The sequence below is a fragment of the Coregonus lavaretus genome (genome assembly GCF_964263955.1).
Source record: "Coregonus lavaretus genome assembly, chromosome: 36".
Classification (NCBI taxonomy): Eukaryota; Metazoa; Chordata; class Actinopteri; order Salmoniformes; family Salmonidae; genus Coregonus; species Coregonus lavaretus.
The window spans coordinates 22781934-22801290 of record NC_140023.1 but is presented as its reverse complement, the minus strand read 5'-3'; the positions used below and the strand labels follow the sequence as shown (position 1 = coordinate 22801290).

Below are 19357 nucleotides of genomic sequence, written 5' to 3'. Positions count from 1 at the left end.
GGGGAACGTCACTGCACAGCTGATTTCAGGTCTCTCCAGAGATGTTTGATCGGATTCAAGTCCGGGCTCTTGCTGGGCCACTCAAGGACATTCAGAGACTTGTCCCGAAGCCACTCCTGCGTTGTCTTGGCTGTGTGCTTAGGGTTGTTGTCCTGTTGGAAAGTGAACCTTCGCCCCAGTCTGAGGTCCTGAGTGCTCTGGATCAGGTTTTCATCAAAGATCTCTCTGTACTTTGCTCCGTTCATCTTTCCCTCGATCCTGACTAGTCTCCCAGTCCCTGCCACTGAAAACATCCCCGCAGCATGATGCTGCCACCACCATGCTTCACCGCAGGGATGGTGCCAGGTTTCCTCCAGACGTGACGCTTGGCATTCAGGCCAAAGAGTTCAATCTATGTTTCATCAGACCAGAAAATCTTGTTTCTCATGGTCTGAGAGTCCTTTAGGTGCCTTTTGCAAACTCCAACTGAGCTGTCATGTGCCTTTTACTGAGGAGTGACTTCCGTCTGGGCACTCTACCATAAAGGCCTGATTGGGGGAGTGCTGCAGAAATGGTTGTCCTTCTGGAAGGTTCTCCCATCTCCACAGAGGAACTCTGGAGCTCTGTCAGAGTGACCATCGGGTTCTTGGTCACCTCCCTGACCAAGGCCCTTCTCCCCCGATTGCTCAGTTTGGCCTGGCGGCCATCTCTAGGAAGAGTCTTGGTGGTTCCAAACTTCTTCCATTTAAGAATGATGGAGGCCACTATGTTCTTGGGGACCTTCAATGCTGCAGACATTTTTAGGTACCCTTCCCCTGATCTGTGCCTCGACACAATCCTGTCTCGGAGCTCTTCGGACAATTCCTTCGACCTCATGGCTTGGTTTTTGCTCTGACATGCACTGTCAACTGTGGGACCTTATATAGACAGGTGTGTGCCTTGCCAAATCATGTCCAATCAGTTGAATTTACCACAGGTGGACTCCAAGTTGTAGAAATATCTCAAGGATGATCAATGGAAACAGGATACACATGAGCTCAATTTCGAGTCTCATAGCAAAGGTTCTGAATACTTATGTAAAGAAGTTATTTCTGTTTTTAATTTTTTTACATTTGTAGAAATTGGTCTGAATACTTTCCGAATGCACTGCACTTCCGAATTTTGTATCCAAAATAAATGTTTTTTACAAGGTATCATAAAAACATTGAGGAAGTACACTGACTCAAACTATTTATGTCCTGAATAGAAAGAATGGGAGTTGTGGACATGCTCTTCTCTGATTTGGAGTGTTCAACTAATTCATATTTCCTCACTGAGGAAAGCCCTGGTAACATTTGCAACTTTGTTGAAATGTTGTTGCAGTGCTTGCATTTGTTGCATCTAAGAATTATAGGACTTTTTAAGTCTGACTGTTGGCAGTACATTATTCCACATGTAGACAGCGCTTATGACTCAGCGATCAACAGATCGGACGGTTATTATCTTTAAGTCAGCCGTCCTGTATTTTTCTATAGCTGTGTGCCTATTAGCATGGTAATTAAAAATACATGTACAGTAGCCTACGTCTAAAAGAGGCCTCTGACATTGTCTACCTCCAGATCTTAGATACATGCAGCTCCATTCAGTCAGTACACAGTCCTCTTTGCCCTCACCTGTAAGAGGTCATCTACTGCTGTGGCAAATGGTCAGCCGTCTTGCCCTCTATCCCTCCTGCACCCTCCACCCCTTGTTCCTATCGCCTGCAGGAACAAGGGTCTATCTGGTGGAAGAAGGCTATGAAGGACTTAGGGGTTTTTCTGGATCAAAATGGGGCTTAGGTGGTGGGCATGGCGGGGCGCCGGCCAAAAGTTTTAGAGCCCCTCCTGTTGGCCACATTGACAAAATGTTGCATCTTTAAAGATAATTTCCTGCAATTCTACAAATTTTGCCATGAGGCTGAGAATGTTTTTTTGCAGTTTTATAGCCAATTTCCTGCAATTATACACATTTTGCTATGGCTTATGCTATCTGAGTGACTCAAACATTATAACAAAATCAATGGGTGCCCCATGCCATGACAAAAATATTCCTGAATGCGTAATTTTGGGAATTGTAGTGTCTCTGACTCTGTTTTTGGTGATTGTTAGTTCTCAGAGGATTTTATAAAAAAATATATAGGTCAATTATATTTTTTACATACTCTTTATCTGGTTTAGTTGTTTAAGATTACACTGAAAACGTTTTTTTCGATCCCAAAGATTATTTTCAAAAACATAAATATATATATATATTTTTTTTTACTGTTTGAACATAGGCAACCCGAAAAAACACAGGTGGCTCGTCCGAGGAGGGCAGGCAGGCCCACAATGTTTGAAGAAAGAGAGTTCATGAAGCAGCATGATTGTGATTTGACCTTCCTCTGTAAGGAGACTGCTATTGTTACCAGTTATAATAACACCATCTCTCCGTCTCTCTCTCTCTCTCTCTCTCTCTCTCTCTTTCATATCCTCCCTGTCTTCACCTCTTCTGTTTTGTACCCTTCTCTTCTCCCTGTTATCCTTGCTTGTCATCTCTCTTTCCCTCTCAATCCCCCCCCCTCTCTCTTTCTCCCTCTCTCTCTCTCGCTCCCCTCTCTCTCTTTCCAGGTCGCTCTTCACTCTTTCCCTTTGAGGACGGTTTCCTGGACGACGGGCACAGTGACCCCTCTCTGACTGCGGGGTTGAACTCGCCCACCCGCTGTCAGAACGAAGAGCGGATGGAGCGCTACTCCAGGAAGGTGTTTGTTGGAGGCCTGCCCCCTGACATAGATGAAGGTACAGACGGATGGCAGTGGCACTAGCCTGTGTCCCAAATCTGTTTGTGTCGTCTTGCCATCTCCTATGGTCATTGTCAGTGTTTGCCGTGGCAATGACCATAGAAATTGGCAAGACAGCACAAACAGGTCTTGGACCAGGTTAGCACCTTATTGTACAATCACTATATTTCCTCATAGAATGTCCATCAGCTTCATAGCACATGATTAATAAGCTTAGAGGTTTTGTACTGGCTAGGATAGTAAGGGTGGGGGGGGGTTATAAGCCAGATGTGGGTCTACAGATGTATTTTGGTGGTCTGCTGGTTCAGTGGGCTAAATGGGCAGCATGTAGCCTAGCGGTTAAGAGCGCTGGACCAGTAATCGAAAAGTCACTAGTTCGAATCCCCAAACCGGCAAGGTGGAAAAATCTGCCGTTCTGCGCTTGAGCAAGGAAATTAACTCCTAAGAACAACTGCTCCCTGGACGCCGATGATGTGGATTGTCGATTAAGGCAGCACCTCTCTGATTCGGAGGGTTAAATACGGACGACACATTTCAGTTAAATTAATTCAGTTGTGCAACTGACTAGGTATCCCATTTCCCTTCCCTTCTGTAAGTCTGTATGCTGTCTATCAGTCACGGAGCTGGTTCTCTGGGCCTGTGGACTGACTGGTTATGCTCTGTGGGTTTGTGGCAATGAGCTGGCAGTCAGTCTGGTATCAGATGTGATAGTGTGTTATCTCACGGAGTGTGAAGAGGGCCTGAGGGCATAGCAGGATCTGGAATGGTGACACTGCTCAATGTGGCTCAGACGTGCACATGAATTTGGAAGACAAGCATTTTGATATTGTTGATGGCATACAGTGAGGGTAGACAACATTTTTGATGGCCTGCTTGACATGCAATTGCACATCATGTGGACAAATATACTGAACAAAAATATAAGCGCAACATGCAACAATTTCAAAGATTTTACAGAGTTACAGTTCATATGAGCAAATCAGGCCATTTAAATAAATTAAATAGGCCCTAATCTATGGATTTCACGTGACTGGGAATACAGATATGCGTCTTGGTCACAGAAACTTTAAAATAAATGGGCCTCACAATGGACCTTAGGATCTCGTCACGGTATTTCTGTGCATTTAAATTACATCGAAAAAATGCAATTGTGTTTGTTGTCCGTAGCTTATGCCTGCCCATACCATAACCCCACCATGGGGCACTCTGTTCACAATGTTGACATCAGCAAACCGCTCGTCCACACAACGCCATAGACGTGGTCTGCAGTTGTGAAGCCAGTTGGACGTACTGCCAAATTCTCTAAAACAACGTTGGAGGTGGCTTATGGTAGAGAAATGTCTATTCAATTCTCTGCCAACAACTCTGGTGGATGTTCCTGCAGTCAGCATGCCAATTGCACCCTCCCTCAACACTTGAGACATCTGTGGCTTTGTGTGACAAAACTGCACATTTTAATGGCCTTTTATTGTCCCCAGCACAAGGTGCATCTGTGTAATGATCATGTTGTTTAATCAACTTCTTGATGTGCCACACCTGTCAGGTGGATGGATTATCTTGGCAAAGGATAAATGCTCACTAACATGGATGTAAACAAATTTGTGCACAAAATATGAGAGAAATAAGCTTTTTGTGTGTATGGAACATTTCTGGGATCTTTTATTTCAGCTCATGAAACATGGGACCAAGACTTTACATGTTGCGTTTATATTTTTGCAAATTGCTCCATGACCATGGTAACATATTTTTTTTTCTGTAGATGAGATCACCAACAGCTTCCGTCGCTATGGACACCTGGTGGTGGATTGGCCCCACAAAGCCGAGAGCAAGTCCTACTTTCCACCTAAAGGTAAGAACAGTTTGTTTACACCAGTCTGTAAAATAGCCTTTTTCATTGAATAAATATAGGAATGTTTGTGGGACACCAACTCCTGTCATTGGTTAATGTCATTGGTTAATCCTATCAACAATTCCTTTACCAGTCCAATTTCAGACCTCAGTCCACAGTAACAGATGTTATTGTTCAGTCATTGTCTCAGAGAGATCATGCTGCGCTTCTAAGGCATAGGTTGTGTGTGAAGGGTTACATTACCCAGAATTCAAGGGTCACCTAGGTCTCGAGTTGAGGCGTCTATTTATTTATATGGCCCCCTACTGCTATTTCAGGGATAGAAAAACACCACAGGCTCCTGAAGGGCCCAGAGCACTCAGACGAGAGGAGAGTTGTTTTTCTGTCAATACCTGGAGAGTGCAAAGGCTTTCTCCTGGCCCCCGGCCCTCTTGGGTTTCATTTGGACAGGTGACCATAGCGGAGATGGCCCTTCCTTCCAGGCCCCTGTGCCTGTATCATGTCACTCCGCTGGCCCACCACACACACTTACACACACACACACACACACACACTTCAATGCGTCATTAGGGAAACTATTAAAGCAGAGGGTTGGAAATAGCTGACATTCCTCAGGCATATGGTAACACGCTGCATTTGGGGAAGCTGTGAAAATTGCCAGTTTCTTCCCTTTCCTTATTTTTGGGGGGTGGTACACTTTATTTTCAATAGGCCTCGGCTCAGGGCTCTCTAGTATTCCAAAGCTCAGGAGGGGAAAATACAGCATCCTTTTAGGGGAATGAGTTCAGGCTTGAGAGTCGGAGAATTCCTTGTAAGGAAGGGAGGGAGGGAAGACTTGGTAAGCCACAAGGAAACCACCACCGCTTGTTGTAATTTCCCACGTTTGTTGGTGTTGTAATGTAGTGTTGGGCCACCTAGGTTTTTAATAGGGGCCCTTCTTCCTTTTAAAACATGGATGCCATGTGAGAGCGTCTTGAATCCCTTGTTTACACTGTCTTCGTGATTCTGCAGTTTGAACTCGGCACGTTAGCGATACTGAGTGAAAGAGCTTGGACAGTCGCCCTAATGGCCAAGTTCTTAGCTGAAGGTTTGTGTGAGTGCACATCCTTGCGACTGTGTGTATGTGCCTTCGCATGTATTTCTTTGTGTGTGTATGTGTCTGCGCGTGTGTGTGTATCCTATCCTATCACAGGCTGTAAGGGGTGTTTCTAAGATGTAGGATTCCCATCAAGCGGTCATCAATCTCTCCCCATATTAAAAATGGTTCCAAGCTGACCTAATGGAAGTTGGTAGTCACTTCGTTCCATCCTGTGTCGCATTAAAATGAGCAGTTATGTGTCTCTGTACAATTACGTAATCATTTTTGGTTTAGGAGATTAGGATGAATCATGTTGTGGCTCCCAGGCCTCGCAGCGGCCAGGGCAGGGTCTGAACTGGGATCAGTTGCAAGCCTGGGGCCAGACAGGCAGTTATCCCTGATGGACAGGCCTGAGGTCAGTTCAAAGGCCACTGCACTGTTCCTAAACTTCCTAGTACCTTTGTCCCATTCTCTCATCCTGCCTGTCTGTTTGTCTGTCTGCCTGCTGGATGATGTCACCGACCAATGAGATCACCGTGACGGTGGTGCTGCTCACACCTGCTCAATGAGCCCTGGCCTGTAGTCCCAGGCATCACCGTTGGAGATGAGCTCCAAACGCTGCTGAAGCTATTTCTGTCCGCTCCGCATGGAGGTAGAGAGGAACGAGGGGGCTCGTTTGGGGTTTAGAGTGGCTGCTTTTAGGATAATGTGTACGTGTCAGAGTCTGGATGCTGGGTGCTTATCCACGTTGTAGTTGGACGAGGTGGGCATAGGCTGGCATAGGCTGGCATAACAGGACAGGGCACCCCCTCTGGCTAGGAGGGCAGACAGACAGTCAGGCCACTCTGTAATGATGCCACTGAAGCTCCATTTGCAGTACCCTCACCTCTAGGGTGGGTTTAGCTCTCTACTCATGGTACAGAGAAGATGTGTGGGGGATGATCGAGGATGCATTGAGTCATTTCTCACAAATTGAGACGATTTAGTGAAGCTTCATTTCACCTTCTCTGGTCTCGGCTGCCTGTGCTCTCGTCACACTCCCATGCCTATTTGTTTTAGGAAAGCAGATATTTGTGTCGCTCTCTCCCTCTCCCTCCTCTCTCTCCTCTCTCAACATGTAAGATGCTGTCAGCGGGGCATTTATTTACTTTCAGTGACACGAGTTACAGCTCCCCGTGGGTTTGTCTGCTCTCTCTCCACCCATCTTCTCCTCCATATCTCTCCTCCTCCCTCTTTCTCTCAATAGATTAGATAGGCCTACTTTCAGGGCAGCTTGGCTGTATGTCTCATGTCTGCTCTCTCTCTTCTCTTCCTCTCTTCTTCACCCCTCTTCTCCTCCATGTCCTCCCCCCTTCCTTCCTCCTTTCTGTTATGAGGATATATAATGTCAGCAGGGCAGGTCGTTTGTATGTTTCAGTCATGATCAGTTGAGACAGCTTCCAGACTGGAAAGAGCTGATTTCTATGTTAGGATTGTGCTAATGAGCTGCAAGGGAGCTTTGCCAGAGTCTGCTCTCCATCCTTCACAGATAGTACTCACTGATTTATTGTCTACTAGTCCTGGGTGTGTATCCATAAAGGGTCTCGGAGTAGGTGCTGCTCTAGGATCAGTTTTGCCTTTCAGAGCATAATGAATAAGACAGCGGGGACCTGATCCTAGATCAGAACTCTTACTCTAAGATGCTCTCTTAGGGCTGAAAATCTGGAAAGACACACTAGTTCCTGAATCAGGAAACATTAGCCTTGATGAGGATGTCACCTTATTAAATCAACAGACACAAACTTTAACCGTACTTTGAAACGAGTCTCAAAGCGAGTCTCATCGTTTAAACTTTGATTGTAGGAAACTGACTGTCAAAAAATGACGACTGTATTTTATGAGGTAATGTTGATGGTGGCTATTGATTTGTGAAGTAAGTTTTAGGCTGTAGTTGACTTAGAGAGCCACGGCGGATGCCCTGTGCTCCCAAGAGGAGTTAGCCAATTAAGTAAATGTTTGTTGGGAAAATTGGTCATAGTTTGTACAGCAGAGTTTTGGAACTTTTTGAGGCAAGGTGTGAAATTACAGTGGCTTGTTTGTGAGGTCATATGTTGGTGAGTGCCTGGTGAGACGGTGTTGGCCGTCGGCGAGGGAAAGAGTCGGGCGGTCCTGGTCGTGTGTCATTTTGTTGGCCGTAGGACCGCGAGGTAACCGGACCTGTCGTTTATCTGTAAACAGAATTCTTTACAGCCCAAAACTGTCTGGCTGTATGTTTACCTTTCCTCCCTTGGCGCAGTCGGAAGCTCAGCAGTAAATCTCTATAAATCTCAGGCACGAGCCACTGCTGATCTGTGCTCTCCTCTTCTCGTCTGGTTTACTAAGCCTCTGCACTGCGGCTTGCCTGCCTGTCTGGCACGAATTTCCCTTCCCCTGAAGTGTGCACTTGCATACTTTCTCCCATGGATTTATTAAAGGGCAAGTTGGCTTGTTTTTAACCAAATCTGTATTTTGGATGTAAATGGCATGTTATAGAAGTGTCCGGACAGTTAGCGATTTCACTTGGTTTTAAGAAACTTACCCCACCAGATATAGGCTTCCTCATGCTCGTTCTGCAGTTGCAGGGGCACAGATAAAACATGAACAAAGGTTTCAAAAAGTCCCAAATAAATAATTTTAAACTCTCTCAGTATACTGATGCAGGTCTTTAGGTGTTGTACACATGAAATTGTGTCATTCCTAACTTTATCCACAACGTTATATTCCATTTTGTTGGACTCGAGCTATACTTTTCCATGTGTGCAGAACGAGCATGAAGAAGTCTATCGATGGTGGGGTAAGTTTCTAAAAACCAAGTGAAAATGCAAAAAAAGTGTCTGGACACTTTAAATCCAAAATACAGATTTGGTTGAAAAAAGGTGAATTTGTCTATTAACAATGGTGGAACCTCCCTCCCGCTAATGTTTACACCAATCCAATGCTTTTAAATCCACAACAGGGAATGTGTGACACACTTCTGGAGAATCGGGACGCAAACTGTCTTCCCTGGAAACTCTCAAACCCACCTCTAACTCTCAATGCCATCAAGGCCTGGGAAGATTGCATATGGACACAAATAAAACAGAAGGCTATACAAACAGAACTCCAACTAGCCCAATAACCTGACAGAGGTACTTAGGAATTCCCTGGATTACATATCAGCGATGGCACCCATCCTAATAGCGAAGTGTGTGTGCCTATTCCGCCTGTTAGATGTGATCTAACAGCTTTGGAGTTGCTGGAAGGTGACCGAGGTTAATCCTATACGGTGCTTTGAATCTGAGAAGGAAGGGAGCATTGTTTACTCACTGTGAGAGCCAAGAACTGCCTCCTTCATTTATTTCCTTCCCCACTGTCTCTTCCCCTCTTTCTCTCCTCCATACACACACCATTCACTTTCTCTGTCGCTCTCACGGTCTCTCTCGCGCTGCCTGTCTGTCTGTCTGTCTGTCCGTCTGTCTGTCTGTCTGTCAAAGTCATTTAGGGTGTTTCAGAAATTAATGTATCTCTCCTATTCCTCTCTTTCTCCCCCTACTCTCTTGCTCCGGGACAGAACACGCTGTTCCTTTCCTTGACTGCACCGCTGGCCATTTCTGAACACTGCAGTTCTCTCTCTCTCTCTCTCGCTCTCTCTCTCTCTCTCTCTCGCTCTCTCTCTCTCTCTGTGTGTCTCTCTCTCTGCGTGTCTCTCGCTCTCTCTCTCTCTCTCGCTCTCTGTCTGTCTGCCTGTGTGTGTCTCTCTCTCTCTCATTCTCTATATTTATATCTCTCTCTATATATTTCTCTCTCTCTCTCTCTGTCTCTCTCTCTCTCTGCGTGTCTCTCTCTCTCTCTCTCTCTCTCTCTCTCTCTCTGCCTGTCTGTCTGCCTGTGTGTGTCTCTCTCTCTCTCTCTATTTCTATCTCTCTCTATATATTTCTCTGTCTGTGTGTGTCTCTCTCTCTCTCTCTCTCTCTCTCTCTCTCTCTCTCTGCCTGTCTGTCTGCCTGTGTGTGTCTCTCTCTCTCTCTCTCTGTCTGTCTGTCTGTCTGTCTGTCTTTGTGTCTGCCTGTCTGTCTGCCTGTGTGTGTGTCTCTCTCTATTTCTATCTCTCTCTATATTTCTCTCTCTGTCTCTCTCTCTCTCTCTGTCTGTCTGCGTGTCTCTCTCGCTCTCTCTCTATTTCTATCTCTCTCTCTCTCTCTCTCTGTCTGTCTGTCTGTGTGTCTCTGTCCCTCTTTATGTAATGGCAGTCAAAAGGGGTTCTGTGAAAAGCCTATGTTTGGGTTTTCTATTCTGAGGGTATGAGGCACAACAGGCACACCTGCCTGTTTCCTTTGTCCGAATTGTCTTGTGTTTTCCCCATGTCAGTCCCAGGAGGAGTCTGGTCTTAATTAACCAATAGCAGTGACACACAGATGGATTAGTCAGTTAGTAGTTGTATTATGCTGTCCTACAAAGGCAAAACGCAGTAAAGACGAATTTGGTTAAAAGTATTATTTGATCTGTTGTAATGGCCAGGTATATTATCTGATTAATGTGGCATTTAGTTTCCTGACACAAGAACAAGCCAGCTGATCAAAATATATCATGGAGTATCAGAAATTGCTGTCTGTCTAGACAGAAAAATACTTTGAAGTCAGATTTTGCAAGTGAAATGTGGTTAATCGGTCAGGATGATGTGCTAAGTGAGGGTTAAGTGTGTAACCAGGCTGGACTACTGCCAGTCTGCCATTTGGACATTGAAAATACCCCATTCCACCTGGTGGTGTGTCTGTGTGTGCTTTGAAATATCCCGTTATGGTGAATCATAGGCCTAATGTGTCTGGTTTGCTATCCTTTTCCTTAAATGTCTGTCTTCAAATGCTTTTTCACACCATATTGACGCATCTTGTGATGCCTGAAGCTCCCTCTCCTGTGTTTTCAATCCTCTGATATATTAAAAACAGCCTTCTACTGACAGCATTGACCTCTGGGGCCTCATGTTTTGCTTATGGCAAGTAGGGCTGGGAATTGCCAGGGACCTCACGATATTATCACGATACTTTGTTGCTGATGCAATATGTATTGCGTTTCTCACGATTCTAAATGTATTGCCATTCGATACTGTGAATTATTGCGATTTGATGTTCTAAACATATTGCTCTGAAAATAGAGTCGCACACTATATGTAAACTCCCAGTAATTTATTGGGTTACCCTGAAGAAGGCACAGTGATACCGAAACGTTGGTGGTTTACCCAATAAATGACTGGGAGTTTATATATTGAGTGTGCGACTCACTTTATTTATTTTTATAGCTTACTGTTTATTCGCCGTTGGTCACCACCTCTACACTAAATAATGTTCTCTGGGCGTGTGCCAGCTCATGCTTTTTACCAAACATATTGCTCACCCTATGTCTAATGCAGAGGGACGAGAGAGCCACGAGACAATACGTTTTGATCAGTCATGGAAAACGTAGTGGTGAAAAAGAAGAAGGAAACATATTGGAGTTTTGGTGCAGGAACAGCCAGCTAGGGCAAAAATAATATTGCAATATTGTCGATACGATATATTGTCAAAAATAATGTCCCGTAATGTAACTGTATAGATTTTCCCCCCCCCATCACTAATGGCGAGTGTGATGCACAGGGACTCGTCTGTTGTGAAGCAGGGACGGGGAAGTGGGTACTGGCTTTGATGTGTGTGAGGCATCAGAGGCACTGAGTCCCCGTTGAAGGGCCTGGCTGTTCTGGAGAGGTGGACAGTGGAGTGCTGGTTGTGACCTCACTGAAGGACCCTAGACACACACACTTCACTCTGGTGTGTGTAATGATGAGAGGATGTCTAGGCACTGCCGGGGCTCAGGGAGCAGCGCTAGAAGGCTGGGGAGTGGAAATGATTGGTGCAGTTATTTGTAGCTCTCATGGTGACATGTATGCATGAACTTGAACACGTATACTCTAATTCAGGGATGGACAACTGGCGGCCCCCCCTTTTGAAGGCCCTCGGATAAAAAAAATATATATATATATTTTTTTAACTCAGTCGGGGTCTCAACTTACTGTTGCATAGTAGAATACACAAGGTGACATTTCCAAATGTGGTTGTGCATCAGCAGATGTCATCACTCAATTAGCCCATGTCAGCATTTTTTATTTTTGATTGGTAAGTTAGTCTAGCGGCCAGCTATCTAAACGTAGTAATCATGGTCAAATTACCGGCCGGTAATGTTAGTTAGTCTCACTCAGATATCATATTAAAAACTGCAAACATTTCTCGCCACCCTACGGCATCTCATTTTCTTCTCCGCCTCAAGGCAAAATGTGTAGAATTGCATGAAATTAGTTATGAAAGTGCAGAATCTTCTCTCCACCCCATGGCAAAATGTGTGTAATTGCGAGGGAGGGGAGGGGGGGGATGCACATGTGGGTACGCAGCTCCACAAGCAACTGTGGCCCCTCATGATGAGTTCCGATTTTTTGGTGGCCCCCACCCCATCAAAGTTGCCCATCCCTGCTCTAATTTGTGTAGCTATACACACACACCCCTACATTTACACATAGACTCTCTATCTCTCTCTCACACACACTTTCACAGTCCGCTGAATCTGCAGAGTCAGTGTGTTTTTCTTTACTCTTTTTCCCCTCCATCTGCAGCAGCAGTCCCTTTGAGGAATGTAAAACATGACAGTCTTCTGCACCATACTGTATGTCCTGTCTACGTGTTGTCCCTCCACCCTGCTGCCTGTTCTGCTGCTTCCCACGGCATGTTCCTGGTGCCTCCACGGTTCTGCTCAAATGACCACGGCCCCCTAATTTAGGATATGTCAAATCATGTGCATCGAAGATGGATATGTATGCTATATTTATGGCTCTGGTGGGTGCTAGCCTATTAGTAGTTGCCGCAAATGTCTTTTTTGGCGAGTGTACCCTATTCCACTGAATCGAATACCACTGTGATACTTTACATTTACTTTTTTTTTTTTTTTTTTACATTTTAGTCATTTAGCAGACGCTCTTATCCAGAGCGACTTACAGGAGCAATTAGGGTTAAGTGCCTTGCTCAAGGGCACATCGACAGATTTTTTCACCTAGTCGGCTCGGGGATTAGAACCAGCGACCTTTCGGTTACTGGCACAAAGCTCTTAACCACTAAGCTACCTACCGCAAATGTGTCATCATGTTCTTGTTTCGTTTACTTTTTATCATGATCTTTTGTTCACTCAGGTCACACAATATATATTATTTTCCTATCAACCGCTAATTCCTTTCTTTCTCTCGCTAGCTCACGCTCAATTTTTTATCTGTCTGTGTGTGTGTGTGTCTGTCTGTCTGTCTGTGTGTGTATCTCTCTGCTGCAAAGCCAGACCTCATCATCCCACAGGAACAAATCTCTCTGTTCCAAAATTGTTCCAAAAAGATTTGGATAGTATTAGGTTGATACATTTTGCATGGCATCCTATTTTAGTAGTGGAACAGAACAGACTTGCATTTTAGCTGTGTCAGCTTTCAGGCAGAAAGGCACTGGGTGCTGTCTTCTGAAACCTTGATGAAGAGGATCAGACCTCAAGTAAATCGGCTGTAAGAGGAAATACTCTGAGAATATGAATAGACTCATGAAAAGAACAGGATGTCTTCACTTTCTTAGACTTACCTCTTTTGTCACTTTCCCTAAAAGTAATCTATGGGGCCATTCTAGACTGTCGTCCATGGTTCAGATTTGTTTTAAAAGCCACTGCTAACTTGAGCTGCTCACTGAACTGTGCACTCATGAATTCATAACTATATAGACAGTACACAGTGTACTTACTGTGAATGGGGATTTTTTTAAACACTTCCTCCTTTCTATCTCTTTTCTCCCAGGCTATGCCTTCCTACTGTTCCAAGAGGAGACCTCTGTCCAGGCCCTGATTGACGCCTGCATCGAGGAGGACGGCAAGCTTTACCTATGTGTCTCCAGCCCAACTATCAAGGACAAGCCAGTAAGTGAATGCTACAGTATTATACTGTACTGTAATACCTTTTTCACACTACTGAGCCAAACCAAGCCAAGCAGACCTGTACTGTGCCATTCTGGTTACACGTTCACCGTAGTTGCTGGAACTGGTAAGGAAAATAGCGAAGGCGGTACGGGTCAGGTTGCCACAATCATGTGAAAAGGGTATAAGTGTGAATTCCTTGTCAGACACAGTCCTTAATTAATTATGTATCTCTCTCTCTCCAGGTCCAGATCCGCCCCTGGAACCTAAGTGACAGTGACTTTGTGATGGACGGCTCCCAGCCGCTGGACCCCCGAAAGACCATCTTTGTGGGGGGCGTGCCCCGGCCTTTACGTGCAGGTAGGGTATTGGTCAAAGTGGCTGTTGATCAGTGGATAAGTTGGTGGATTAGCTGTGTAAGGTTGACTGGCATAGACTGTAGCCTAGCCTACAGGCTGTAATCAAAAATAAAGTTGTGCCTGTGAGAAAGCAATCTACTTTGTTTCCAGGCAGTGAGCCAACTGGTGGTCATGTAAAGTATTCATGCAAGGCCCATTAGGTGGTATGATATATCTGTGCTTGGGACAAACATCACTGACTGTCTGTCTGCTATGTGACCTATGCTAATTATAACAACAGTCCCAAGAATGTTATTGACTATTGGCGAAGAATGTTATTCAAGTCGAATGTCGCATCTGTTTGTCTCGACAAAAATGAAGTTAAACTTTTTCCCTCAATTTTCATTAGACAAAACTAGAGGCATGCAGTCATAACATTCTCTCTCTCTCTCTCTCTCTCTCTCTCTCTCTCTCTCTCTCTCTCTCTATTTCTCTCTCTCTCTATTTCTCTCTCTCTCTCTCTCTCTATTTCTCTCTCTCTCTATTTCTCTCTCTCTCTCTCTCTCTCTCTCTCTCTCTCTATTTCTCTCTCTCTCTCTCTCTCTCTCTAGTGGAACTAGCTATGATCATGGACAGGCTGTATGGTGGCGTGTGCTATGCCGGCATCGACACTGACCCGGAGCTCAAGTACCCCAAGGGGGCGGGCCGCGTGGCCTTCTCCAATCAGCAGAGCTACATCGCCGCCATCAGCGCCCGATTCGTTCAGCTGCAGCACAATGACATTGACAAACGGGTTAGTGAGACCAATCACTGTATTCAAAATGTCTGTCTCTGTATCAATAATGCTTCAGGAGTTGCCCTAAAAGCTGGATAACAGGGAGATATATTTAGCAGATGAAGAATGACTGGGTTGTGTTAATTAGGGCACGCAACAGAAGACGTTTTGCAACAAGAAACTTGTCCAGGTAGTCCCTCCCTGTTTCAGTCGGTTTTCTTCCATTTGGTGACGAATAAACATGACCCTAGTGTTACCTCCCTGTAGGTTTTCCTATGGTTTGCTGCTGTGGATCTGCACTACTTATCTCAAATTCAGTCTCTCTATACGTAAGAGCTGTCATTATACGCTGGTTTCCAACCAACCGCTCAGCGAGCCTACAATACAGGGAGCCCCGGTTAGGTCTGTGGAACAGAGTAAGCTGTGTAATCACCCTGGCCTTTGGCTGCTGGAGGGCTGACAGACGCGGGGAGGGTTTAATTATAGGACTTCCCTATACATGTATATTAACTTCAGCTCTGCTGCTGACAGGTTATTTTGAGCAAGCTAGCCCTATCGAGTATGGTCGATCGTAACCAACCAAGACTGATAGTCTGCCAGCCCAGAGAGGCTCATTGGGGGCTGCTCGGTCCACACTCCATCTGGGCTGCCATCATCTAATATCCAACCCCAGTGGCTGGTTGAGCAGACAGTGTCTTCATTCTGATTGACCAGGGCCGAATTCACATAGTCCAAGAGTAGGAGTGCTGATCTAGGATCAGGTCCTCCCATTCCATATACTCATATTGATTATTACTTAAAAGTTAGATCCTAGATCAGTACTCCTAACTCTGAGATGCTTTTTGAATATGGGCCCAGATCACTAGACCACTAACAATGCACGTAATGGGCTGTAGATGAGACCTCTGCACTGCGAACCCTCACTATCAGCCATAGCGCCATAGAGATGGTATGAGGGAAATCTCTTTTCCAGATCCCTATGTTTGTCTGAGGCCAAGGGAAGCTTGGAATGAATGAGGGGATACTGGCTGGGGGGATACATCGTTGGAGGCTCTACCCAGAAAAGCCCATCTGCTTCCCTCCCTTCCCCTCCCTCCGTACACACCATAGCCCCATTTGGTCAACCACCACTGCGCCACACCCAAGTTCTCTCAGGGTAAAGTAATGTTCATGCTTGTGGTTGAGGCCTAAGGCCTCGTTCACTGGTGTCCAACCACACCACTTTTGTTTTCATGCTTTATTTCAGTTCCATCCCTAGCAACACAATCATTCCGTTAACTGTAAATGGCCTCTTGGAATTGTCTTAATGATAGGCCAGAATGGTTCAATTACCTCAGACCATTGTGGTACTCACTAAGGTGATAATTGTATTTAATAGCATGGGTGCCATTCTGTTTCTGGGTCGTATTCATTAGTGCACGCTGTAGAAAAACATAATGCAATGGAAAACAAAAAGAGGCTTTCTTATTGGGCAAGTTCAGGTAGTCCCTCCCTGTTTCAGTCCGTTTTCTTTGGATTGGTGCCTAATGAATACCCAGCTTTGCCAGCTTGTTGTAGTCTTTCCAAAGCCCATGTCTGTAGTCATGTTTCAGCTAGCTAGCTTGTCATGTCTTTCCAAAGCCATTGTTTTGTAGTTCTGGACTTTAGTTCTTTTTGAGCTGAGCTCAGACAGACAGTGCTTTACAATATGTATCTCCAGGGCTAGGGGTTTAAAGAGGACCCTTCATTACAATAGGCTGTAGTGGAGGGACATCTCTATGTAACCAGGCCCTGCTCACACACTGTGTCATCTCCATGGAGACACAGATTAGATAGTCTGTCCCTCAGCAACGGTCATCGGACTCCAATTATCTTGTGTGTGTGTGTGTGTGTGTAGCAGTATACCTGCTTCGGTGCATAAAGAGCCCCAGACAGTGGTCTAAGAATGTTGTTTAACACTTGGACACATGGCAGCCATTTTGGCTCTACAATATTCGCCACACCAGTTTTTGCAGTGCTTTATCCATAGAGAGGAAAATAAGAACAGCCAGAGACAGAAACATATTTGAGAAGTTGATATATTTAGCCTTTAAGATGTCACAGTGGTATTAGAGGGGCAAATAATACATCAACAGAAATATACGTTCCCAGACTCGGGCGCTAATGGCAATATCTTGCAATTGGTCAAACTTTTTGCATAAAGCATATAGACTACCTCAGTTTACATTCTGACAATAGAGATTCAAGTTTGAATAGATATTCAAGTTTGAGTTCAATCTACACCTCAGGCCAAGAAGATAATAAACCAACGTGTCTCGTTTCTCTGACCTTTGACCTTCAGGTTGAGGTGAAGCCCTACGTCCTGGATGACCAGATGTGTGACGAGTGCCAGGGGGCACGTTGCGGGGGGAAGTTTGCCCCCTTCTTCTGTGCCAACGTCACCTGCCTGCAGTACTACTGTGAGTACTGCTGGGCCAGTATCCACTCCCGGGTGGGCCGAGAGTTCCACAAGCCACTGGTGAAGGAGGGGGGCGACCGCCCTCGACAAGTGTCCTTCCGCTGGAGTTGAGGGGGTCGAGATAAGCCCTGCCCCCACGACCCCCCCCCCCCCCAGCCCCTAAACTCTCTCGACCTGGGACAGCGCTACACCCCCCTCACCACCTTTGCTCTGCCCCCCTCCCCACCACCTCAACATCAGTGAAGATGAGAACTACAAATACATGGTTCTTTCTACAACGCTCGACTACAAACTCATTGTCCAGTGTACCCTTAATAATAATAATAGGGTGAAAAAAATTAATTGTGAAAGTCTATCTGCTTAGAATTTGCACTTTGGCACAAATACTCACTAAACACACATGGGATGGTATGTTAGAAAAACCTGATTATGTTCGAGTCCCCTGTTTCATGACCGGGTGGGTCAGTGTCTCCTGTAGAACCCCACTTAGCTGTGGCAGAAGTGAGACTATACAATACATATATATTTAAAAAGTATATATATTTTTGTTTTATATATCTATCTATACATATATAGATAATTACATTCTATGTGAAAGGAACATGCACTTATAAAAATAAAAAAAAGTTGCCCCTTGTAAGACATATTACCAAACGCAAAAATGGAATTAATGCATACAGAAAAACGACATAGGTGGCATAAAATGTAGCAAGAATTAACAATTATCCAGTAGTGTGGGCCACAGAAGCCCAGATAAAAAAAACACAGCTATATTTGCTCTCTATATTGACTTTGAAAATAGTCAAATGAATACCTCAAGGCGAAATCAGATTTAGTTTTGCTTTTGATTAGTAGGGCATTATTTTTTTAATAACATTATTTTCTAGCGTTATGTTAATGTAATGCTGCAATAGCTTTTGCTGCTATATCCATGGTATTAACAGATCCCATAGTACTTTATTCAGGCTAGGGTGTTATAACAACTATGATGGCACCTGGTGTTAAGGATGATGACCGGCTATCATTGTAGGTAGCCTTGCGGTTAAGAGCAATGGGACAGTAACCGAAAAGTCACTGTGTTGAATCCCAGAGCCGACTGTGATAAATCTGTCGATGTGCCCTTGAACAAGGCACTTAAACCCTAATTGCTCCTGTAAGTCGCTCTGGATAAGAGTGTCTGCTCAATGACTCAAATGTAAAAAGAATATATATATATAATGGTGAGAGGGGGGCATCCATTACTACATTATGCCTAGTATGATGTGGGGTAAAAGGGGGGGGGGGGGGGGTCGCCCTTTAATGCATGTATACAGTATTTCAATCAGGTTGCATGCAATAGAATTTCAGTATCATGTCTACTATTCAATTCTGCCCATGTTTGCACAACACAATAGATGTACGTAAAACTAGCAAGAAACTGGACACAATAGGGAAGACTGGTAAAAGAATCCTACACCTCCAGTGAGATATAAGTTAACAGCCACAGGGGCAGTATGAGCACTGCTTCTGCACAAGGTGGCTAACATAACCAGATGACGAAACCTTCATATTAATCATGAATCCAACTAGATGTAGGATATATCATTTAAAACTGTCTATGATAGGTGAAGTACTTTTTTGCAGTGATTTGTTAATATAATTGTGGCATTTTTTTATACCGTATGTAGTTAGGTCTGAGTATGCCTATAGAACTGTGATTCGCTTTAACTGTTGTTGATGTCTGACATAAAAGTCATGTGAAACTTCATGAGCTAGTTTATGCACACGTATATATGTTCTCTCGTCCATACGTTTACACAAATACACACACCAGACCAGGGTTCAAATACATGTGTATTTGATTATTTTTTTAAATACTTATTTTCTGTGTATTTGAGTATTTTCTAATAATGTGGCCTGAATCAAGTACTTCTATTAAAAGTATTTGAAAGTATTTTCAAATAATTTCCTATAAATAGCCTACTATTTTAAAGTATTTTCAAATATCTGTGTTAACTGCATGGGCGTGTATTTGAGTCAGTGTATTTTAGTATTTTCAAATACTTTTCAAAGTGTATTTCCAAATACATTCCAATATTCAACTACTTGTCTTTTCAAATAAAAAATATCTAAATACTTATTTCCAAATGTCTTTGAAAGTAATTAAAATAA

General features: G+C 44.4%; 1 protein-coding gene across 4 annotated transcripts in view; it reads left to right on the top strand.

Moving 5' to 3' along the window:
• LOC311110827 (cytoplasmic polyadenylation element-binding protein 3-like) overlaps positions 1–17344 on the top strand; it is a 58934-nt gene extending 41590 nt beyond the window's left edge. For 3 of the 4 annotated variants that reach the window (XM_084153409.1, XM_084153408.1, XM_084153407.1), the window contains exons 5-10: positions 2604–2771; positions 4533–4622; positions 13541–13659; positions 13902–14016; positions 14606–14787; positions 17090–17344. In XM_084153409.1, the coding sequence (XP_084009535.1) occupies positions 2604–2771; positions 4533–4622; positions 13541–13659; positions 13902–14016; positions 14606–14787; positions 17090–17317 (902 nt within the window). In that variant the 3' untranslated portion in view covers positions 17318–17344. Of the gene's footprint in view, positions 1–2603; positions 2772–4532; positions 4623–13540; positions 13660–13901; positions 14017–14605; positions 14788–15742; positions 15834–17089 lie in introns of those variants that run through there. The other variant, XM_084153410.1, reaches the window with a different exon arrangement.
• Positions 17345–19357: the final 2013 nt, after the last annotated feature.